Source organism: Psammomys obesus, unplaced genomic scaffold (assembly GCF_907164565.1).
Source record: "Psammomys obesus unplaced genomic scaffold, mPsaObe1.curated_primary_1811, whole genome shotgun sequence".
Taxonomy (NCBI): Eukaryota; Metazoa; Chordata; class Mammalia; order Rodentia; family Muridae; genus Psammomys; species Psammomys obesus.
In genome coordinates this window covers 25,209,158-25,225,969 of record NW_026585504.1, presented here as the reverse complement: position 1 = coordinate 25,225,969, position 16,812 = coordinate 25,209,158, and the positions used below count along the sequence as shown (strand labels likewise).

General features: G+C 39.4%; 1 protein-coding gene across 1 annotated transcript in view; it reads left to right on the top strand.

Annotated features, from left to right (window-relative positions):
* Positions 1 to 10,320, top strand: part of Bdnf (brain derived neurotrophic factor) — a 31,132-nt gene extending 20,812 nt beyond the window's left edge. Inside the window, 1 exon segment of the mRNA XM_055599242.1 lies at positions 9,246 to 10,320. Coding sequence (XP_055455217.1) covers positions 9,246 to 10,013 — 768 coding nt within the window. The 3' untranslated portion in view covers positions 10,014 to 10,320.
* Positions 10,321 to 16,812: the final 6,492 nt, after the last annotated feature.

The window sequence follows — 16,812 nt, the reverse complement described above, 5'->3', positions numbered from 1 at the left end:
GGCAGCGTTAATGGCCACACTTAAGCCCTCTAGAAGGGTGGCATCTGTGCCTAAGGTTAAGGTGTCAGAGTAGAGAGTTCCCTGCCCAGATCAGGTCTGTATAAGATCAGTTTTTATTCCTTCTTCCCAAATCCAATGCATCATTTCAGCTGGTACTAAGACTTATGGCTCATACTTTAACCAAACCTTCCCCCAAATAATGTGCCAATAGTGCCAACATAAAAATTAGTGGATCCACTCAGTAGCTAGTAAGATACTGTACAACTTACTCTGGGTAAGGATTCCAGGGAGAATGGTCTGTGGCTGTCCTTATGGAACAGGTGTTCTAGTTTTGCTTCATAAGGAAGGTAAGTCTTCTGCCAATAGAAAAAAAAAAAGCATGGTTTCTTTATTTGTTTATTTATGTGTTTGCTTACATCAGGGGAAGGAAGTAAAAGGAGGTAACAGAAGACTGGTATTCTATCAAAGATACTTGTAAATTTGTCTGTCAAATTAATGATTCAGGAAAATACAGATTTTCCTCAGTAATAACCTGTACTTCATACTATAGACTCATCAAATTCTTCAGTTATTTTGGTATCATTATATACAATTTGTGCCAAATGTTGCCATGCAAAGCCCATGAGTTAGAATACTCTGATATAAAAGACTACGTTTTATAGAAAGTTGTATTAGGGTTTTCAGAGTCAGAACCAATGTAGATACAGATGTTTGAACACAGGCATTTTACAGAGTTGACACTTATGATTATGAAGGGTGAGAGGTACCAGGAGAGGTTGTCTGAAAGCTGTAGACTTGTGCTGTAGCATGACTTGGTCTATGTCTGAAGGCCTGAGAACCTGAGGTTTCTCTCATATAAGTTCAAAGAGCTTGTCTAACATTAGAATTTGTGTCTATGTGACAATGAACCTTGGAAAAGAAGAGTATAAAACAGTTACAGGGGAAAAAGTGATTCAATTGCTCTTCCTCTCTTATTGTTCTGTCTGTGCACCTACTAGTGATATGGATCGTGTCCACCTACAATTAAGAACAGATTTTTCCACTCAGTCCACAAAAATATCTGACAATATCCTCTGGAAACACAATCACACCTCAAAACAACATTCTTTAATCAAATTAAGACCTAAATTTAACCTTCGCTCAAGTGTATTTGAGTATCTTGAGACACACATGGTTTAAACATTACATCTTAAAGGTATTTCTGAAAGTTTTGAAACATTTGCATTATCTGATATTATTTTCAAAAACATTTATTAGCTTCAATAAAGTGGCCAACCAGCTAAGTAGGTGTTATGATGTAATGATCACTATTTTTTCCATTCGAATTATGAATTTCAACTTTCATTTATTTTTCCTGAGGAATGTATGAGTGTGTTTAGTGATGTCTCATTTTGTTTGGTTATTATTGGTTTTTGCAGTACAAGAGAGAATAACATGGGAATAATGTAGATGCATGAAACAAGCTAGTACCTTTAGCGGAAACCTTAAACTTCTTCTAGAATGTAGGTTCTGAATCTAGGTTCTGACCTTGTTCTATCAAGGGAACCACACCAAGTGGATGAGTTGATTAAAAACTCTGATCCTCTTTTCTTCAGCACAAAAATGGGGATAATTATAGTTACCTGCACCTCTTGGGTCCTATGAGTCTTAATTACTTAATATTTGCAAAGCACTTCGAGATCTTTGAATTAAAAGTGCTGAGCCAGAGAACCAAACTTTAGTACAATTATAATTGGAATGAAAGTTTATAGTTTCTTCTCATCTCCATCTTTCCATGTCCTGTTTTTTTTTTTTTTTTTTTTTGCCAATGAAGACATTACTGATTTCACTCTGCCTACTGCTCTAACCACTTTCCCTTTTGAAACATGTTTCAGTACATAGATTGATTCAAACCATAATTCCATGTGTAAGCCACCACTTAATATTTATTTTTAGAGCTCACTATTCAACAAGAACACTATTGTTAGACTCATTTATTTCTTCTAGTCTGCTGCTCCTCGCCATCTTCTGTGTGCAGTGTTAAACAGCCCCTCTGCCCAGAAGTTCATACTGGCTCCTCAGTGCTCATAATGCAGCATCTAATCTGGTTGTCATCATCCCTAGAACCTTATGAAGTTGGGCAACTATTTGGTCTTGTTTAATATGACTTCTAGTCCAGAGCTCTTCTCTTCATACACTCACTCCAATCCTTCTCTCACCTCTCACCCATTAAACCTTCAGTCATCATCGACTACTATCTTATTATGAGATCTGTGGATCCTATGAAATATCTACAAAGCATTTCTTCATTTCTTATCTGGAAATAGCATCTTTCTTCTTCTAAAATCTCATTTGCTCTTTCACTGGATCATTTGTCTTTTTTTTAAGTTAGACATTGGTCTTACCTCCTTCTTAGACTATGGAAGTAGAAAATATATCCCTACTCTTCTAATTGAACAGAGAGAATAAAGGTTTATATACAGATGTGGTGAAATCAGATACAAGTTATACATTTTTAATGTTATTTTGTAGATTTTTCATTAATGTGGTTTTAATAGGTTTGTACCCTGTGTAACAGAATTAAACATTAATTGATCTTTCTTTACCATTATTGTCATCCTTGCTAGTTATAGGACTGTCTAAAATGAGCCACCCAATCTTAGCTGTGTTTTCTTTGGTTACACACTTACATACAAAAGCCAAAAGGATTAGGAGTAGACAAAGCTTTTATGGCCCCATTTTCCTGATTTGTATATATAGTTCTTCTCCATTTTGACCATGGAGATTTCATTCTAACATGACTAACTTAAAGAAAAAATATTTTGGCTCACACTTAAGTTTCACTCTATGCTCAGCTGGCCCCACTGCTTCTAGGCCTTTATAAGACAGAACATCACATAGAGTCCCTACCTCCTATGGCTTCTACCTTGCCCCATTGACAATTTAATTAATTAATCTATTAATGGATATACCATTGATGAGATCAGAGCTCTCATGATATATTCTCTATCTAAAAGCCCCACCTCTACACACAGCTGCAGTGAGGACCAAATCTTCAACCCACAAGGGGAAGATCTAAATCATGACACAGATTAAAAACTGTTCTAGTGGTAAATATCTTTATTATGCTGGCTTTAGAAAGTTGGCCTCTGTGATATGTATAACTTTGAAAAAGGTGCCCAAGTTTTATAAGCTCTCTCTTTGTTGTAGCTTTTCTTTTCCCTTTGATTGATGATGTAAAGCTGGCATTATGTTCCCGTGGTAAAAACTGGCATTATGTTCTGGTGGTAAAAGCTTGTGTGAGGAGACAATGATCTATTAGTTTTGTGACATTTGACAGAGTACTTCCCAGAAGCATAATTGCTGTAACCATGTTGTGTGATCATGATGATATTAACTGTCCTCTGTGACAATACAATTTGATGAAGATTACAAATGTGCTGTAATCTTTTACACAACGCAAGTTGCTGTGGTGCTGCATTAGAGGAGTAAGCTATTATGCATATTTTTCTGGTCAGATATTTAGGTCTTCCAAGTCATGCTTCTAACTCAGCTTTCTTTTAACCTTGCTGATTATTTTTTAAATGTAGCATACAATACATTGACTTTACTGAGACGAGGCTAAGAATGTCTTCCTAGTATATGTATGGTATAGCTGATTGCTGTTAAGCCTTGGCAAAAAGCTAGTATCAATTAAGTAAATCTAAGTAAATCTACTTAAGCAGCACATCACCCCTGCCTCTTTGGATGATGTGATTTACCTTGAGCTGTATTGGCTTTGGTTGACATCAGTGGTATAAAAGTTGAAAGGAAGAAAGATTTACTGGGGGTTCTAACCAGTGGCTGCCATGGAGGGCCTCAGCATGGTGGAAGGATGCCTCTCACCTCGTGGCAACCAGAGAGCAAAGAGAAAGAGGCCAAGGCCAAAATACCTTCCTCAGGTGTTCCCCGCTGACTGCTTTCTGTAACAAGACCCGACATCCTAAAGTTCTCACCACTTCCCAAAATAACAACACCAGCCAAGGATGACACATTAAACATAGAGTCTGTGGGGAACATTTCATATTCAAAGTACAACAGGAATCCATATTAGTCTTATGATATAATGTATAAAATCACTCAGTGAAGAACTTAGAATGCAAAAAGGGAAGCTAGATGATAGAGATTCCAAATTTTGCTTTCATTATCATTACTGTTATCCCTGACTACTACCCAAATTGCACAGTCACTGGTCCACCAGAAACAGCTGTGTGTAGTGTGTTTTAGTGTTGTTTGCTTTTTAGTCACCCAGAGTTTGACTCCATTAAAACACAAGAACTTTTTGGCTGCTGATAAACATCAACTGTTAAATTCCTTAGATTATGTAAATTGTGTTTGTAATTTGCCTAATATATATACACATATAATATATATTAAATTTACTAATAATTTACCTAAAAATTTCAGTGCATTCAGATGTCTTCCTATGAAAAATGACATCAGAACCCTTCTTTCTCATGGCTTAATACATGAGTGTTTATAGATTATTACTGTTAATTTTTCTATGTGAACATTATAAAAAATATGACATGAACCTTTTCCTCAGAGAATATTTTTTCTATATATACTGGCCATAACTAGTAAATTCTGTTGATGACACATAGGGAGGGCATGAAGTAGCAAATGTGATAATAATATAGAATCAAAGAGAAGAAAGAAAACAATGTGTGCTGGAGTAATTAGAGAAGGTATAAGGTATGACAAATTTTAGTGCCCAAACATAGTCATGAAAGATGACCAATACTTAGTTTCCTAGAGATAAAGAAGAGAGCGCTCTGTTTGCAGGGAAAACCAAATAATTTCCAGTGATGACAAAGGACTCCAGAGTCCCTGGCCTGATCGGAACAGAAGTGAAGCCATTGTAACTTTTTGTGTAAAATAGAAGAGTGTTTTGTTAGGAGTTTAATAGGGCAAAAAGGGTGTCCCACACAACAAGGAAATATCATGGTCAAAAAATGAGATAATAAAGGCTGAGCCAGTATGGTGGCAGTGTGGAGAAGAGAGAAGTATCAGTAGGGTAAGTTTAATTTGGAGGCTATATAGGAAATGTGTCATCAAACTTTATATGAAACTTTATTCTTAATGTTTTAGTCAACTTCAGGATTACCCATAATACAGAAGTCATGGATAAAAAACAAAGTAGAGCTTGGCACAATGGTACATGTTGATATTCCCAACACCTCAGAAGCTGGGGCAGGAAGATTGAGACTGGAGCCAAGGCCATCCTAGGATACATAGCAAGAAACATACACTAACCATGCCAAGTAGGTCATGCCATTGTGCTCACAAGAAGCATTGAGTTACTCTTCAAGACATTTTCTAAAGCCTTGTAGCAAATAGGCCAAAAGTATTGCTGAAGTACCACTCAGAGGGTGTCAGAGAAGCGGGGCTGGAGGCATTACCACCTAGCTAATAACCACCTAGTCAATTAGATGCTCAGTGTGGAGCAGTACCTATGTGTAGACTCAGAGTGAAAGCCAAGTCATATTCACTCAGAAGACAGTTTGCTTGGAATTTGCCTATGGAATTGATGAGAGGATGACACACAAAGCATTAATTACTTATCAAAAAATGTTCAAAATAAAAATGATAAATGAGACACATGAAAGGCTGAGGAAACTTCTTCAAGTATAGAAAAAGGTATCAAAGACTCTTCAGTGATTAGTAATAAAACACATCTCTAACTATGTAGCTAAGATGCCTCAGTCCTTTCAGCCATTTAAAATCATACCATCATTTAGTAAACGCTGCCTAAATCTGCATCTCATTACTTCTGAAATTCACTGTTTTGTTGTGTAGTTGTTTTTTGTTTGTTTGTTTGTTTGTTTTGGTTTATTTGTATTTTAACATTTTGAATTAGTTTGTATCCTCTTGTGGAGATCATCTTGTTGTTCTGGCTAGCCAGCCATTGCATACCTACCATTGCCTTCATCCATTTCCTTTGGTTTTTCTATTGTGTATATGCACCAAATTATTTAAGATAGCTTATAACCCAAATAAGTCCAAAATAACTCTGTTAGTTCAAAAAATTCAATGTCAGAAATGAGCGAAAAAGCCAAGTTTGAGAGGCATAGTTTCTTTCTCAGTGGGACATAAATTCTTATTTTGTATACGTGGATGTTATTATGTCTGTCTACGTGTTTGTGTGCCATATGTGTGCAGTGCCCATAGAGACCAGGAGGGGGCATTGAATCTGCTGGAACTGGAGTTACAGTTATGAGTTGTCATGTGGGTTCTAGGAAATGAGCTGCTCTCTCGTGTGAGAGTTAGCAAGTGGTTTTTCACTGCTGAACTATCTCTGCACTCTCAAACTTGTGCGTTTTTAAATGAAAGTAAATTAGATTTGATGAAATGTGGTATAAAAATATGTGGTAATGCAAATATTCACCAATGTGACATACATAGATAACTAAAATTTTTGTTTTATTTATTTATGAGATAGAATCACTGTGTATTCCTGGTTGGCCTAGAACCCACCTCAGGCTCACAAAGATCCACTTGTTTTTGTCTTCAGAGTTCTGGGATTAAAAGCATGCACTAATATACGTTAGTTTAAGTGTATATTATTTTATTGGCCTAAATTTAAAAAGCCCCTTGAGTTCTTTAAATGAGGACTTGGGCTATTAGGAGAAAGGGTTCCCTCAGTGATATAAGTACCACCTGCCAAGATCAGAAACCTCCATGCAGGATCCATTTCTGTAATGGTGCTGGATATAAAATGCTCCAAAAACTTTAGATACTAGCAGGATTAACAGTTGCTTTTTTTTTTTCTCAAACCAATTTGCCTTTCTAACTTTAAATCACTATGTGGTCCAAGCACACAAACACACACACTCTCTCTCTCCCTCTCACTCTCTGAGAATTTGTAGATCTTCTTAATAATGACAACCTAGTTATTCATATTGAACTTCTGCTAGGTCAGTAGCACAAAGCAAATAAGCAAGCAAACAAATAGTTCTTCCTCTCCTCTGAGTAATTTAAAAACAGGCACTGGCCCATCGTGTCCAGGCTAAAGGCTGCAATGATAGTCTAGAAAACAGCAACAACACAAACACCCAGGACACAGAGGGGCAAATGGCTCAAGACCCTTGGCTGAGGCTGTGGTGGCTACCAGTAGCAGAGATGCTGTGCAGAACAGGGGGAAGAGGCTTCAGGCCGAGTGTCCAATCTCCTTGGAAAGGATGCTCCACTAGTTTCAAAGCATTGCCTGGACTATGAGCGTGAAATGCTGTCTCCCGACTTTCCTTCGTATCTGACTGTGCTTTGGTAACTGGCTCCGTGGACAATTTTCTTTTGGTGTGGAGGCTGTGTACATACATGAAATCTGCAACTGTTGTGTGCATTTCTCTCAAGGAAAAGAGCCTCAAGACAACGTTCATACCACAGTAGATTTGGGGAGAGCCTTTATGTCCCACTTTGGTAAGAATCCCCACAGCCTGTGCTGCTTAAGCCCTCTCTGCTCCCTGTTCAGGGTATGACATAGGATTGCTGCCCTCTTCTCATCGCTCCGCTGCCCCTGCCGTCCAAGCAGTTCTGAGTATGTTTACCATTTATGCAAACTGAAGGTGAATATATGAGGAAATTTGCATCGGGGGATGATAAAAAGCCCCTTGGCAGTAGAGTATGCTATCTCTTTCAAAAGTGGAGGATAGAAACTTTGATTTTTCAGGACTAGAGTTTGGGGCCGTTTCTGCACTGTGCTCTGTTCACTGGAGGTATGTTGTTTCTGTGTTCAGCAATACATCATGGGCAGAAGCTCAGTTCCTTGCCTGTGGATTCACCCAGCACACTGATTGGTGTATGTGTATGTCTTTACAAATCCATGTTCCATGGCTGATAAGTAGAAGTAAGTTAGAATGTTAGAGTTAGGGGCGCTCCTCATTACTACTAGGGGACACAATGCTTCCGGTAAGTAATTCTGAAGTCTTCCACCACCTGACGTAACCTTGGTTTGGTCTGTAGGTATGTTTTAATTTTGCTTGTTATTCCATTTTAATCGGGTTTGCAGAACATGCTTATAGACGCAAAGCCAAATTGCTGGCAAACAGGAAGTTATTTAACTATATGGTATGCTGTTAAGAGACTTCATAGGAAACTTCAAATGCACAGAAAAGCTCTAGCTGCCAATGCTAAAGTGTGTAAAGTACTATTCGGCTTTGTAGAGGCAATGGCATGAGAACTCAGCATTACACACACACACACACACACACACACACATACATGCACACACGTGCACAACAAGGGGGTGGAATTCTGATTAAGAGAATCTGAGCTTTCTTTGGTTAGCCAAAACAAGCCATCAGAATAAGTGCCTTCAGAGAGTTGGGAGGCATGAGTGCAGTCTGTCTGTGGGACGCATTGGTGCTGGTTGAATGCCTTTCAGCACAGACTTCCAGCTTTCTCTTAAGAGACACATTGTTTTCATACCTGCCTCAGGCACACCATTAGAAAGAGCCTATTGAAAATGAATTGTTTGGAAACAAGCAAAACCTTTTCAGATGTAGTGGAACCTTAGAGATGGGAATCTGCAGTCCCTAATCTAAAGTCTCTTCAGGACACCAGGCAAGTCCTGTGTGGCCTTTAGCTTCATTAGCTGCAAAACAAGGTGGTCCAACCGTGCCATAACATTGCCTCAGGGAGGAAAAGGCCCCTCCCAGCTCTCTGACTGCTATTTTACTGTACTGTTCCTGCTCAGACTCCTCAGAGCTGCGGAGACCCATCCCGCCTGCCCTCAAGCCACCACGGTTCCCACCCCACATTCCTACCAAGGACTGGATTGCTGACTTGAAAGGAAGATTACTATTCCACATGCAGTTGTTGCTTAGTGACACTTGTGATTGTGTTTCTGGTGACAGCAGGAGCAGAGATCATTAAAAATTAAACTCCCGAAGCTGTGAAAGTGGGAGGAAGTAGGAGCCGTGAGGCCACTGTTGTGTTCACTTGCTTAGGAACCGTTTACTCTCAGGCTTACATGTACATCTTGGGGAAAACATTGCACATCTCTGGTTTATATTAAGCTACATACAGCAAACTGACTGACATTGATTTGTGTCCCATGCAGCTGGAGTAGATCACTAAGACATTTATTTAAAAGAAAAAAAAAAAAAAAGAAAGAAAGAAAGTGACCCTGCAGAAGGGGCTGGAATTACAATCAGATGGGCCGCACGGTGTCCCCGAGAAAACAAGCTCTAACCTGTCCTGTGTCTGTCTCTGCTTCCTTCCCACAGTTCCACCAGGTGAGAAGAGTGATGACCATCCTTTTCCTTACTATGGTTATTTCATACTTCGGTTGCATGAAGGCTGCGCCCATGAAAGAAGCAAACGTCCACGGACAAGGCAACTTGGCCTACCCAGGTGTGCGGACCCATGGGACTCTGGAGAGCGTGAATGGGCCCAGGGCAGGTTCGAGAGGTCTGACGACGTCTCTAGCTGACACTTTCGAACAGGTGATCGAAGAGCTGCTGGATGAGGATCAGAAGGTTCGGCCCAACGAAGAAAACCCTAAGGATGCGGACTTGTACACTTCCCGGGTGATGCTCAGCAGTCAAGTGCCTTTGGAGCCTCCTCTGCTCTTTCTGCTGGAGGAATACAAAAATTACCTGGATGCCGCAAACATGTCTATGAGGGTTCGGCGCCACTCCGACCCTGCCCGCCGCGGGGAGCTGAGCGTGTGTGACAGTATTAGCGAGTGGGTCACGGCAGCAGATAAAAAGACTGCAGTGGACATGTCGGGCGGGACGGTCACGGTCCTGGAGAAAGTCCCGGTATCAAAAGGCCAACTGAAGCAATATTTCTACGAGACCAAGTGTAATCCCATGGGTTACACGAAGGAAGGCTGCAGGGGCATAGACAAAAGGCACTGGAACTCGCAATGCCGAACTACGCAGTCGTATGTTCGGGCCCTCACTATGGATAGCAAAAAGAGAATTGGCTGGCGATTCATAAGGATAGACACTTCCTGTGTATGTACACTGACCATTAAAAGGGGAAGATAGTGGATTTGTGTTGTATAGATTATATGGAGACAAAAATTATCTATTTGTATATATACATAACAGGGTAAATTATTCAGTTAAGAAAAAAATAATTTTATGAACTGCATGTATAAATGAAGTTTATACAGTACAGTGGTTCTACAATCTATTTATTGGACATATCCATGACCAGAAAGGAAACAGTCATTTGCGCACAACTTTAAAAGTCTGCATTCCATTCCTCGATAATGTTGTGGTTTGTTGCCAAGAATTGAAAACAAAAAGTTAAAAAAAATAATAATAAATTGCATGCTGCTTTAATTGTGAATTGATAACAAACTGTCCCTCTTTCAGAAAACAGACAAAAAAACAAAAAAACAACAAAAAACAAAAATTTGAACCAAAACATTCCGTTTACATTTTAGACACTGAGTACCTTCGCCCTTGTTAGTTTTGCCGCTTTACACTTCTGATAGCGTTGGAATTAAAACCATGTCAAGGTGCTGTTGCCATCGCTTTACTGGCTTAGGGGATGGGGGACGGGAGGGGTCTATTTCTGTTTGTTTTGTGTTTTATTTTGTTTTGTTTGTTTGTTTTGTTTTTTTTGTTTTTGTTTTGTTTTGTTTTTTTAGTTTCGCCAGGAGTAGGAATGGAGAAAATTTCTTCAGTATCCATTCTGGTTGATAAAACGTTACATATGTATGTTGTAAAGATGTTTGCAAAATCCAATCAGATGACTGGAAAGAAAGATGAATAAAACTTACGGCAACTGAACAAAATGTTCACACTCCACTGCACAATGCTACCTCCCTGGTCCCCTAGCTCACCCGTTTGGCAGGGGTCAGGGAAACTCGCTTTTATGGGAAAGACCCACATTTGTTCAAAGCACATTCTTTCCCTCCCTTCTCCCCCCTTAGTCCCCTCTTTTTGTTTTGTTTTATCTTAAGAGAGAAAATTAAGTTGCGCCAACAGATGAACAAAGTGTGTCATTTCATGGCACTCACGGAAAGCAAAAACAGTGATTTTGTTATGTTTTGGGTCCCCTCCCCCCCCAAAGAGAAAACGAATAAGAAGAAATATTCTATTTTAAAATAATGCATAAACACTGGGTAAATCATAAGGCCTAACAATGTTTCGCAGATAAAAATTGCTGTATATAGTCAGACACTTAGACTAGAGCAGGAGTGGACACTGCCACTGAAATGCGACTGAATGGCCCTGTGGAGGCTAAGCAGAGCTGACATACCATTTCCTGGCAGTACAGGAGGAATTTCTGAGTGGACATCTGAGGTCCAGGTAGAGGTGGAGAATGGTACTTGAGACATTCCTAAAGGATGGCTCAGAAGCACTCTTTAGAACAGGCTCTGGAATGATGTGTCAAGTTGCTTAGACCTCCTACTTTAAGTGCCTATATTACCTAACAATGCTCAAGAGGTTCTCAATTGGAGAACCACACTCAAGTCTGTTTATAGCCTCCATCCCATTCCTAAATAATTGTGTGTAAAGTTGGATTGACCTGGAGCGGGTTTAGGATCCAAATGTGGCATTTGTGATAATGAAATTAATGCAATGCGATAGAAAATGTTTGCTATGAAGATTCTTAATTTGCTTTGAACCTAGACTCGAGGAAGCCTAGGTTTTATTTTTTGAGACTCTTTTGGTAAAAAGGAAAAAAAAGAAAAAGAAAAATCAGGAAAAGGCACCGAAAGGCTGAATAATCAGTGTCTGTAAAGGCTAGACATCCTGTGCAGAGACAATACTTAGGAAGGTGCTTTCGCTCTGGCAGAGCAACAGCACAGGAGGAAATTTTGCTTCAGGGAAGAGCACAGAAACTTCCTGCCAATTCTGCCTATTCATCGCAAGGGTCCTTTCTGCACTCCACCCTTTGGGGTTAGGAGAAGCCAGGTTGGTGGCATGAAATAAATGGACCCAGCGAGAATCAGTGCTAAGCCCATTTCCCTATTCAGGCTTTTTCCGAGTGTGAATGTGTTAGTGGTGACCTACCTGGATTCCTGAGCACCAGAAAAAGAGGTAACGAATTGCTTCTTCTTAGGAGGGGAAAGGATGAACGAAAGTGGATGCCCACTGTGTCTCAGGGAGTGAAGATACCATCAGCAAACAGTTTCTTTTTGTCCAATCTTTCCTTTAGGATTAGCCTGTCTTTTGGAGTACCACTAAATACCCTGTCTTTGAAAGAAAGACTTTACGTAGTATAGATTGTTTTGTGCCGTTTGACAACATTAATCTTTGTCATCTTTTTTTTTTTTTTTTATCCTATTAAGGAATGCTTGGAGTATCTGCTGTATGTTAACTTTTTGCAGCTTCCTTCTGAAAGACATTAGTCAAACAAACAAAAGGAGCCCCATCACAGTCTTACGGTATTGCAAGGGCCAGGCCTGTTAACTGGCTTGCTAGGAGACATTCAGCAATTGTGTGGTCAGTGGCTCTGTCTCTTACCCACTAAGATACATCATAGTTTCATGTTGGTGGTTTATGTTGACCTGAGATTTATTTGTTAAAATCTCTTCTTCATTTCTGTTCGTTCTGGTTCTGGTTCTGTTCTGTTCCGTTCCGTTGCGTTTTGTTGCGTTTTGTTTTGTTTTCAAAGTCTTGCTGTGGTCTCTTTTTGGCAGAAATGTTTCATGCATGGCAGCAGGCCTGTTGCTTTTTTATAGTGACTCTCATTGAAACTGTAAGTAAATGTCTGTGGCCTTGTTCTCTCTATGGTAAAGATATTATTCACCATGTAAAACAAGAAAAATATTTATTGTATTTTAGTATATTTATATAATTATGTTATTAAAAATTGGCATTAAAACTTAACCACGTCAGAAGCCTATTGTAAATACAGGTTCTATTTAAGTGTACCAATTAACATATAATATATGTTTTAAATATAGAATTTTTAATGTTTTTAAATATATTTTCAAAGTACATAAAATCTGGGGGTTCTGGGTTTTTTCTCTTCACTGTAAAATATGAAAATGTGTTTTACTATAACTATATGTGTTCCTTGCTTTAAGACCAACCTGATTAGTGGTAGCAATTGAACAGTCCTCCACACAGGAAGCTGATTTCAAAGCATGGGGAGGCCAATCCTGCAGTCTGTAAGCTTCAGAGAAGCTCTGGGATTGGGCCTGTCTTCTGTGGTAGAAGACAGGAGTGTCATTTTCTAGGACACTTGAAACTTTTCCCCTTTGAAGTGATACACTTTCATCAGATACCAAATCATGCATCCTAGCAACATTAGGATCCATGAACCAGGGCTGGCAGGCTCTATTTGATTATAAAATAACTGTTTTTTGTTTTTTTTTAAAATCAAAGTAGGTTTACTTAGGGATAATGAGAATAAATTGGCTCAAATTTAGAAAGTCAATGACTGAAAAACCTGCAGAAATTCAATATTTAGAGACAGGTCATGTCCCCTCGGTTTGGAAGCAATGCCATTTGCAGCATGTGCTTGTATCCATTGCACTGATTTAATTTTTGTATGTGGAACATGCAGATTTTATATCATAGTACCCATGATCTAACAGATTGCTACAATCTCTAAAAAGATTTGCCTCCGTGATGGCTGCCAAGCCGCTGGGTAATTTAGTTAAAGTGTTTAAAGTTATCACTAAATCTTAGGGAAATAAATGGAAGGATTTTAAATTATAGAAAGAGCCATTAAGGAAGAAAGCATCTGTTCTGACTCCTAAGGCTCCCTGTTCGAGCACTGACAGCCCATCCCAGAGAGTGGTGAACTATATCTGTACAATGTATCATTTCTATTTCAAACATACACACATGGTTTCCCCGTGTATTGTCTTATAAATAAGGATCAGGAAAGTCATAACAAACACTGACTTGTGTTGTGTATATGCAGGAGCAAATTAAATGAGATGAATGACTCTGATCTGCCCAGTGCTTTTGCAGAGCTCTCTAAACTCTGAGAACAGCCCCCACCCCGTGCCCCTCCACCACAGCCAGCCATGGCAGCCCAGTCATGAAATTAGAACTTTGCAATACTTCAGGTTTACCCAATTTTCATAGTTGACAAAGACCGAAATGTTTTTGAAAGGACTGAGTAACAAGAGGTGGAAATTAAATAGGACATCCATATTTGTGACATTAAAGGGGTTTGGCAAATAGAATGAAGTTTTCATTAGTACCAAAGGTCAGATCAAAATGTATAGCTTACTTAGCCAACATAAAAAGTCACCTATGTTGAGACTGTAGCTATAGCTATGACCTCCCCCTCCCCCACAAAATGAGAGAAAACAGGTGGTCAGAAGAACATTGCTAAATTACTCAAGTTAGAGTTTAACAGGAGTAATCAATTTGCACTAGATTAAACCTGTTTAATCATTAAGAACCTTGGAAATAAGTTGCATGATTTGATCTAATGCTTTCATCACATTAGTGAGCCTCTGTGGTCATTCAATGTGTCCATGAAGTTGTTTTATCATCTATACCGATTTTATCAACAATATCGCAACTCTTAGGGAAAATTGGAAGTGGGTCTTGTAATTGTCCCATGTTCCTTGAAGTGACTAACAGGCTCTAGAAAACAGGTCAGAATGCCTTGGAACCACAACAGCAGACTTCAGGCCTCACCTCAGTTCAGCACTCTTGCGAGCATTACTTTTATTTTTTCCGGATCTAATATCAAGAGTGTTCTTTAAGTCCGTCAGAACGAAATGGCCATATTTTAGTAAGGTATTGTCAACAAACCTAACTGAAGTTTAAATGAAAACCACATACATGCATACATGCATTCATGCATGCATACATATGTACATATACATACATACATAGGTAAGCAGATGGAGTATTTAGCCTGGAAAGAACTATCATGCACATGGTTAACTAACATGCTGATCAGAAAGGTTAGTAGCTAATGGAACCTGGACCATTCTTTGAGCTGTGTGGTTTGGAAGGCAGAAGGGGAGTAGCTGAGCTTCTGACTCCTTTTAGTTACTTTGACCTTCCTATAGCTGAGAACTTCTACCTGAGATAAAAGGATAGTCTCTTGAATTGGTCATGGTTACTGTAAAGCACCCACAATGACCGTCCAGTTAGTGACACCCCAATGGCATCTCTATCACCAGTCTTTCGAGCATCATCTTTTTTTTTTTTTTTTTGGCAAGTATTCTTTCTAGGGAAAATGCTAGTGCCTTTTTAACAAATGATTAAATACAGTAAATTATTTGAAGAATATGTTTACACATCAATGGTGCAAATACTGTGGCATCTTACACATTCTGTCACTCGTTAACAAAAACTTATTTATGTGGCACGACATAGAATTGCCATAAGCCTTTACATCAGTTCTTTTTATACTTGGTAAGCCACCACATCAAAAGCTCCTAATCTGGCATTTGCCTTTGAAAAACAATTCTGCATGCCTGGTAATGGCGGTAGCATCAAACCACTTAAAGCTACTAAACACCATAAAATCTAGTTTTTCAATTAATATGTCAAAACACACACACACACACACACTAAAAGCAGCCTTTGCATTTTTTCTATACATAAGTGTGAGCTGCTATTTGTTTTTAATCATGAAATATAAAGAAAGCAGTTTCCTTCAGAAAGAAAAAAATGTTTCCTTTATCCTAAGAACAATCTCACACCAACTGTTGTAGTTAATGACAGGGTGTGTCTGCAGCTTGTAAATAACCAAAGAGTGAGTTAAAACAGCTTGAGGTGTCTACGTTTCAGAAGGACATAGGGATCCTTCTGCAGCCCTGCACTCGGCTGCTTTGTATCTTTTCAAAGCATTCCCTAGAAACCAGGAGCTGCTCTGCCTATAATACATGAAGTAAGAGGAGATAATTTTGTTTAGCTTATATGCTCACAATTTGTAAAATTCCTTATCAAGCATCATAGTATACATTCAATCTATTTGGTAAAGTTGTATCTATTCAACCACGCCCCAATATTTAAAAAAATGGTTTCTGAATTGGAATCCGGTGGAAGTCAGAAAGGGAAAATGGCAAAGATCTAAAAATAGGCAAACTTAAACAGCAGAGCCCTTCTCTAAAACCTATTAAACAGTGTTCAGTTGGTGGTCATTGTCCATATTCTTTCCTATTGCACTAGGACAGTGAGTCCCAGACTGATCTCCAGTCTCCACCAGCAGCTGCAGCAGCATTTGTAGACTAGAAATGTACCCTCTCTGGCCCCACTCTAGACTGGCAGACTTGGGAGGCTTTGAGGCTATGGCCCCATCTAGTTAACAAGCACTCAGATGGAGTGAGTCGTTGAGTATCACGAGAAAAGGATGCCAGCATCCAGTCTCCTGTGTCTTTGTCTGGGTAACAGGGTGTTAGCACAGCCCAGAGGTTTTGAACTGTGGCCTCTGCTCATTCCAGGACACTCTCTCTTTCCAAGACTCCTCCACCTTCAAATCCGAACTTCAAGAACAGAGGGTACTTAAAAGTGGGATAATGCTTTAAAAGCCAGCATGGAAAGGTATGCAAAGAAAAGCTCACTCAGTTTACAGTCGACATTTTGTCTTCTTTCTTTTTCGAAGCCACGGGATTAGTGAGGGTCAGGACCCAGAGCCTGCAATCATTTGTAACACATTTGGAATGAGTGAGAAGTAAGAGGCAGCACTCGGCACCTTTATGCTGAGGTGGTGGTCTGTGCACATGCCAACAGTCCTGACTCTCTGAAAACTGTTTGTAAGGTAAATATGCACCTTGGCTTAATTAGTCATCAACAAGATTGAGGAGTCCTAGGCTGACACTCCAGAATGAGCAACCGATTTCCCCAGTGTTGGTAGCTTACATTTTCCTTGTGGGGATTGGCTTTTGGAAATGAGGGCCTAGCC